Source organism: Elephantulus edwardii, unplaced genomic scaffold (assembly GCF_000299155.1).
Source record: "Elephantulus edwardii isolate Elephantulus edwardi_28Jun2011 unplaced genomic scaffold, EleEdw1.0 scaffold00005, whole genome shotgun sequence".
In the NCBI taxonomy this organism is placed as follows: domain Eukaryota; kingdom Metazoa; phylum Chordata; class Mammalia; order Macroscelidea; family Macroscelididae; genus Elephantulus; species Elephantulus edwardii.
This window is the reverse complement of record NW_006399755.1, coordinates 21,989,816-21,998,597: the sequence shown is the minus strand read 5'-3', so window position 1 is coordinate 21,998,597 and position 8,782 is coordinate 21,989,816. Positions and strand designations below refer to the sequence as shown.

The 8,782-nt window shown below is 38.3% G+C and overlaps 1 protein-coding gene across 1 annotated transcript in view; it reads right to left on the bottom strand.

The window, feature by feature from the left end:
• WDR78 (WD repeat domain 78) overlaps window positions 1-8,782 on the bottom strand; it is a 120,549-nt gene that overhangs the window by 80,572 nt on the left and 31,195 nt on the right. The window contains exon 7 of the mRNA XM_006879834.1: window positions 7,122-7,261. Coding sequence (XP_006879896.1) covers window positions 7,122-7,261 — 140 coding nt within the window. The remainder of the gene's footprint in view (window positions 1-7,121; window positions 7,262-8,782) is intronic.

Below are 8,782 nucleotides of genomic sequence, written 5' to 3'. Positions count from 1 at the left end.
GACTCGATGGCACATAACAACAACAACAATACTACTAGGTGGAAAACATAATTTCCAATTTTTGTAAACTTTTACAGAAAGCATTGCGGTAATTCAAGTCCACCAGCCACTCAGAGGGAGAAAGATTAGGTAGTGTTGTTGCTCTTAGGTGCCACTGACCATGACTCATAGCAATCCTATGAACAAAAGATCTGAACCCTGTTCTGTCCTGCGCATCCTCACACTTCCTGACACACTAGAGCCTATTGCAGCAGTCACCATGTTAATCCACCTGGTTATGGGTCTTCCAATCCGTCACCAACCCTCCAACTTTTCCAACATCACGTCCTTCTCCAAGGAAGAGCCCCTCCTAGAAACATGCCCAAATTATGTGATGTGAAGCCTCATCGTTCTTGCCTCCAAAGAACACTCCTATAGCACCCTCTCCAACACATATCTGTTCATTCTCATGGTCGTCCATGGGATGTTCAGTGGTCTTCTCCAACACCACAGCTCAAAGGTGTCAACTTTTTCAGTTATCTGTATTGATTGTCCAGCTCTCAGATGCACAGCTAGTAACTGGAAGATTATGGCCTGAATCAGATGCATTTTAGTCCTTGAAATGACATCACTACTCCTCAATAATTTGGAAAGGTCACTAACTGCTGATTTTCCCAGTGCAATGCATCTCCTTATATCCTGACTGCTGGTACCTAGGGTGTTAACTGTGAATCCAAGTAAGATGAAGCTGTTGACAGTTTCAATCTCCTCTCTATTCATCATGATGCCACCTATTGGGCCAGAAGTAAGAATCTTTGTTTTCTTGACATTGAGATGAAATCTATACTGAAGACTGCATTCCTTGATCTGCAACAAATGCTTCAAGTCCCCCTAACCTTTCAGCAAGCAAGGTTGTGCCATCTGCATAATGCAGGTCATTAATGGGTCTCCCTCCTCCTCTTGGAGACCAGCTTCTCAAATAATTTGCTCAGTGTAAAGATTGAATAGGTATGGAGAGAGAATACAACCCTGGCACACACCCTTCTCAATTCCAAACCACACAATGCTCCCCTGCTCTGTTCTCACAATAGCCCCCTGGTCCAGGTATAGCTTCCATATGAGTACAATCAAGTGCTCTGGGATTCCCATTCCTCTGAATGTCAGCCACAACTTGTCATAATCTACACAGTTAAATGCCTTTGCATAGTCAATAAAGCACAAATAAATTTCTTCCGGTATTCCCTACTTTCAGCCAGAATCCATCTGGCATCAGCAATGATACCCCTGGTGCCACGGCCTCTTCTAAATCCTGCTTGAACTTCTGGTATTCCTTACCTATGTACTGTTCCAGCCACTTTTTTTAAAAGATATTTTTTAATTTTTTTTCATTATTTTTGTGTGAGTGTACCGTCAAATCAGATCTGACTGGTACAGGAGGAGATTGTCCCTCCTTCCCCAGCAGAGCATCTGGTGGATTCGAACCATGCGCCTCTCGGATTGTAGTTGCAGCTCCTTGCCACTAGGCCACCAGAGCTCCCCTTCCAGCCACTTTTGAATAATCTTCAGCAGTATTTTGCTTGCATGTGATAGCAATGATATTGTTTGATAATTTCCATATTCAATTGGATATCTTCTTAGGAATGGGAACAAACATGAACATCTTTCAATCTGTTGGCCAGACTGCTGGCCTCCAAATTTCCTGGCATAGATTGGTGAATGTATCCAAGGCTGCATCTATTATTGAAACAAGTCACTTGGTAGCCCATCTATTCCTTTTTACCAATGCGTTCAATGCAGCTTCTACTTCCTCCTTCATTTACCATTGACTTTTGATCATATGATACTTCCTCAAACTTTTCAGTGTCAATCAGTTCTTTCAGGTACAGTGATTCTGTTTATTCCCTCCATCTTCTTTTGATGCTTTCTGGATCATTCAGTATATTGCCCATATCATCTTTCAATATTGGAACTCAAGGCTTACATTTGCTTTTCAGATCTTTCAGCTTGAGAAATACAGAGCAAGTTCTTCCCTTTTTATTCTCCAATTCCAGTTCTCTACATATTCCATTGTAATACTTTGCTTAGTGCTTCCAAGCTGCCCTTTGAAATTTTCTGTTCAGCTTTTTCACTTCAACATGTTTTCCTTTAGTTTTGGCTTCTCAACACTCCAGTGCAATCTTTAGAGTCTTTTCTGACATCCATTTCAGTTATTTCTTTCTCTTGTTTTTTGTAATGGCCTTTTACAACTCATCTGGTTTTCAATCATTGGTGTTCAATGCCTCAAACCTATTCTTAAGATGATCATGAAATTCAGATGGAATTGATTCAAGATTATATTTTGGTTCTTGTGAACTTAATTTTTTTTCAGCCTCAATTTGAACTTGCATATGATTATTTGACCGACAGTCTGCCCTGGCCTAGTTTTGACTGCTAATAATTGAGCTTCTCCAGTTATTTCTTCCACAAAAAAAGCCTCCAGCTTGTTACAGTTGGATCCTGGAGGGTAAGTGGTTTTTATTTATTTGAAATCTGGGCATAAACTGGGCATTTCTAACTGTGTTAGCAATCAAGTATAAGCTGTTTGACTGTTTCTGATTCTGTTTATAATCAGCTGTGGTTGGAAGAATGGTGTTGCATTCATAGTCAAAAAGTCAATTTCAAGTTCTATCCTGAAATACAATGTTGTGAGTTATAGGATAATATCCATAGATATTATCCATAATATCCATACATAATATCCATACAAGACCCTTTGACATGACTATTATTCAAATATATGCTCCTACATCTATAGCCAAAGAACAAATTGAGAGTTTTTAACATACTTTGTAGTCCAAAACTGACTGAAGATGCAATCAAAATGTGTTATGATAATGGGTAACTGGAATTCAAAAGCAGGAAATAGTGAAAAAGTTGGAAAATATGGGCTTGGTGATAGAAATAAATCTGGAAATAGAATGACTGAATGTTATATTTACAATGATTTATTCATTGCAAATACCTTTTCTAAAAGATACAAATGACAACTTTATATATGGATCTCACCTGATGGGCTACATAGGAATCAGATAAGGCAGCATGTTTCTGTCAATATCAACAGCCTTGGAAATGCTATGGGGCAGTTCTTTGTCCCATAGAATTTCTATGAGTTGTAATCAACTTGAAGGCAAAGGATATGGATGGGAATTTATTACTCGAAAGTCCTGTGATTCCTATTACTGCAAATTCCTGTGCCTTTCAACGATACACTGATAGTCATTTGGTTCCTCCTTTTTTGCTATTAAAAGTTGCTGTTGTTAAGTTCCATCTAGTTGAGAACGACTCACAGCGACCCTATGAACAAAAGACTTGAACCCTGTTCTGTAACTGTTGTCATTTCCCTAAGTTCATAGTGTTGCCAGAGGCACTTTTTTTAGGAAGTGGATGGCATGCCTGCTTCCAAGCCTTTCTTATTCTGGGAGCTCCACCAAACACTGTCCACCATGGGTAACAATGACAGCATTTGACACACCAGTTGTACAGTGCTCAACATCACAGCAACCCCATGTTACCCAGTACAGCGAACTGACAGAGCAGTGCTGTACCACTAAGTACAGTGTTCATTCCAAAATCAATTAGCATCAGGTCCAAGGGCCCAACCAACTTTTAAATACAACATCCTGCCCACCAGGTCCTGATTGGCTCTAAACAAGAAGCTTCCTACCCACAGCTCATTGTTAGCCAAATCCAGAAAATCCAAACAGCTCACACCCAGTTCTGAATGAAATAAAAACCAAACAGTTCACACCTGACTCTCAACCAAAACAAAAACATATCTTCCAGAATCCAACTGCTTCACAAGAACCTCTAAACTGGAGACTTAGTTGGGCCCAACTGATACACAGGCCTGCCCATCAGATCCTGACTGGCTCTAAACAAGAGGCTTCCAGCCCACAGCTGATTGTTGGTCAAATTCAGCAAATCCAATCAGTTTACACATGATTGTGAATGAAATAAAAACAACCAAACAGCCCACACGTGATCCTCCATTAAAACAAGAAGAATACACCTTCCAGAATCCAACAGCTTCACAAATGAGCTTCCAAACTGGAGTGCTATGAAGAGTACTACTAATTTAAGTTTGCATTTGTTTATATAATTTTAATTTGGGGGGATATATATAGAGGGGTATAACTGTGTTGGAGAAGAGTACTGAATATCTCATGGATTTCCAAAAGAATGAACAAATCCACCTTGGTGGCAGTGCAACTAGGGTGTTCCTGAAGGCAACAATGGTGAAATTTTTCTCATACTTTGAGCATGTTGTAAGGAGGTGCCAGTTCCTGGAAAAAGATATCATTTTGGGAAAGGTGGAGGATCAAAGAAAATGAGGAAGATCTTCAACAAACTGGGTAAATACAGTAACTGTAAGAATAGGTTTAAGCATATCAGAAATGCTGAGGTTCCTGTATCCTGCAAAACTGTCCATCAAATTAGGAGAAATTAGGTTATTTGCATAAAAGCAGGAAACTAAGGCATTAATGGGACAAAAAGACTTACAGCACAAGAAATACTACAGGAAAAACAGCTATGAGATACCATCTCACGCCAGCAACAACAGCAAAGTTCAACAGGGAAGCAAACAACAAATGCTGGTGAGGTTGTGGAAAGACTTAGTTACTTCTGATGAAAATGTAAAATGGTATAGCCACTATGCAGAGTAGTCTGGAGCTTTCTCAAAAAGTTGCAAATAGAAATACCATTTAACCCAGCAAATCCACTACTGAGAATATAAGAAACCAGAGCCATGACTCAAACAGATTTATGTACACCCACGTTTATTGCTACCTTATTCGCAATAGCCAAGTGCCTATCAACAAGTTAATGGATAGAAAAACTATAGTACATTCACACAATGGAATATGCATTATTGAAAAATAATGAACTCATAAAATATTACAGAACATGAGGGAGCCTGGAGGACATTATTCTGGGTGAAATATCTGAGTCACAAAAGGACAATACTGCATAACACTGCTGTTATAAAATAGGACAGACATGGGGTGGTTGAGAAGAAAAAAGGAAAAGAGCAGACAGATAATGAACATTGGATTAGATCACATGAGGGGAAGAACTGTCAGAAAGGAATAATATGATTAGGTATTATATGTATGACAACAGTCTGGAACAAGGGCTGCATTGTGGGGTGGTTTGGGAGGAGAAAGGAAGTTCAACAATGAAAAAACTATTTTAATAAAATAAAATAAATATTTGCTGAGGGTTTTCTTTAAAAGAAAAGAAATAACAAGGGAAGTCTTTCACACAGAGATAGCAAATAAAATGGATGGACCAAAGTCAACAGCAACAAGAGAATAAGGGCACAGCTAAGTGGCAATGGTAACACCTGTTCTGTCAATAATCACACTTAATATGATGGCATAAGAGTACTGACTATTTCTCATTTATTACCCAAAATAGGTGAGGCAAAGGTTTGTTGTCTTTGCTTCCCAGGAGCACTCAGGCTTCACATCCTCTGAGACACATCTGTTTGTTCTCTAGGGAGTCCATAGGCTATTCAGTACTCTTCTCCAGCACCACAACCCAAAGCATCAATATAGTTAAAAGTATATACACAAAACCTCAAAACAGTGAAAAATACATACTCAAAACCAAGAGCCAACATCATTCTGAATGAAGAAAGACCAAAGGCATTCCCCTTGCAAACAATCAAGGATCAGGAAAGCATGCCCACTGTCATGATTCCTACTCAATATTGTATTGTAAGTACTTGCTAGGGCAATAAGTCAAGAAAAGGAAATAAGAGGCATCCAAATTAACAAAGAGGTGGCAAAACAATTGCTATATGCAGACAATATGATAGTGTCCAAAGAAAATCCCAAAGACTCAACCAAAAAACAGTTAGACCTAGCAGACCAATTTAGTAAAGTTTAATAGAACAGTAAACAATAAGTTTTGGTGAGGATGCAGAGAGATTGGAACTCTCATGCACTGCTGGTAGAATTGTAAAATAGTGTAACCACCGTAGAAGGCAGTTTGGCGTTTCTTCAAAAAGTTAAACATAAGATATCCCATATGAAAGGGAGCTCTGGTGGCCTAGTGGCAAGACGTTGCACTGTAATCCCAGAGGTACGTGGTTCAAATCCACCAGATGCTCTGCTGGAGAAGGAGGGGGCAATCTCCTCCCGTACCAGTCAGCTCTGATTTGACGGTACACATAAAAATAATACAATTTTTTAAAAAAAGGAAAGAAATCCCATATGAGCCAGCTATTGCACTACTAAGAATATACCCCAAGGAAATCAGAACTAAGATACAAATGGAGATATGAATAACTATGTTCATAGCAGCGTTATTCACAATAAGAAAATGGAAACAGGCTAGATGTCCATCAACGAATGAATGGATTGAGAAACTGTGGTATATTCACACAACAGAATACTATGCTGCAATAAGGAACAATTATTTTGTAAAACATTATATAACATGGGAGAGTTTAGAGAACGTGATGCTGAGTGAACTAACTCAGTTTCATGAGGACAAATACTCGACCATCATTGTAAATACAGAAGGATAATTCGAGCAAGATGTGTATAAATGTTCAAAAGGGAAGGGGAAAGAAGAAGGAAGAAGAATGGAAAGGAAGGAAATCACTAGGATAGTGGAAGTTCATGGGAAGATCGAAGGGATGAAAGAAGGTAATGTGAAACGGAAACTTAAAAAGATAGGGTGATAATGGCACATACATAATAGTAATTAATTATATAAACTACAATATATGGGAATGATTGTACAAAACAATGTATCTGACTGAAAGACAATGTAAATAAAGATTGTATAAAACACAATCTATATGCATGAAATACAATATGTACAAGTGATTGCATGCAAACCAATAACAATATGATAATACAAAATATACTGAAATAGGGCAGTTTCTGAAGTAGATTATAGGAGGCTTGATAGCATAATTTGTTTGCAGTTGGCTGCTAACCTGAAGATCGACTGTGTGATCCCATCCAATGTCTCTAGAGAAGAGAGACCTGGTAGATTCCTTCCATAAATATTACAGCCAAAAACCCGAAATGAAGCAGCTCTTCTCTGCAACATATGGTGCCACTATGTAAACTTAACAGCTATGTTACCTTTGTCCTCCATTATGATTTTGTCACACTGAACTTCTTTCATTTTTGGTGCTCCATTAATAGTCTGCATCATCCTTTCAACATATAAGTCATTGCCTACTCTATTTTTACAAAGAGTTTCATACTTCTGATTTTTCTGGCTGTAAAAGAATAAAACATACTCAACGTATTAAGGAAAATAATTATTTCTACACACATCTATCTTCTCTACGCACTCCCTTATTATTGCTTTCAATGAACAGCAGAGTGCAAAAATACCATTAGAAAAATCCTGTGGATTCTATTGCTCAAAATGCCTTTCTTATCCATTAATTTGACTTTGCCATATAAATGGACACGAATAAGTGAATAGGGCATGTTAGCCTCTCCACAAGGGGACTGGCTAGTCTCACCTTTAAATTGAGAGATCCAGGAGCAGAAAGAATGATCTTACCTGCCAGCAAAGAAGTGAGAGAATGTAACACATCTTTCAGACCCAGAAATTAGGCCTTTTAAATGTATGACAGAAGCTATATAGCCATATAGACATGACCAAAGCAGAGAAAGCCAAAATGAGATGAAGCAGACTGCAAACTCCCACAGACTGTTCAGAACCAGAGGTAAACTAGGAGACTTTGTTTCAGTTTCTTTGACAAATGGCAGGGGGTAGTGTGTGGGGTTGGGGAGAGAACCAATACTGGCAGGACTGAAAACCTTGTAACACTAACCTTAAAAGCAAGGAGCAAGGCTGAGGTGCCTGCAAGCACATTTCAGAAGTTGTCCTGACGGTATTCTGCTACTAATACGGATTATAACCTTTTAATTTCCCCAATGTGGTTCTGTGTGGTCTGTGAGCCATCACATCAGAGCTACCAGTTAAGCAGTAAGATTGGTGTCGACATGAGTAGAAAGAGATATGAGGGCATGTGGGACATATCTGACCTCATAAGAATTGGTTCTGTGTTGCTGAGGAATGCTGAGCAGTTCCCCTTTGTTAAACTGGTAAAAGTTAGATGTGGCCATCCTCTTGTGGTTCTTGCTCTTTTTACAAACACTATGTTCATAAACACAATGTTACAATTCTGTTGAATTACATTCAAAGGACTCTTCAGGTATACTTCTTAACACCTCTATTACTTTCATTTCCATCAATAGTAAAACTTACAGTACATAGTCAGCCATTCGTATCATCGTGTTATTATGCGTCAGTCAACCACTGACTGAAAATTTCAAGAAAAAGTGGGGGGTGGAGCGAGGGAAAGCAATGAATTTGTCAAAGAAATCCCTCAAGGCTGAAGGGAAGTATAAAGTACTATTTACATAGCATTTAAATTGTAGTAAGTGTTGGAAGTAATCTAGATATGATTTAAAGTATACAAAAGGATGTGTGTAGGTTATGTAGAAATATTAAGTCATTTTATACAAGAGACTTTAGCATTCATGGGCTTTTGATATACTTGGGGAACCTGAAGCCGATCACCCATGTTTCTATAGAGACAAATATATTCACCTGTATTTTTAAGAACTTAGAAATAAATATTTCTAGTTTTACATTCCCCTCAAAGTACTACTTTTGTGGTATTGTACAAATATGTGTTATTTTCTTAATGTTGTAGTGCTGAATGTTTTTCATTTCATTGTGATTTGGATGCATAAGATTAGATTTCTATTATATATTAAAT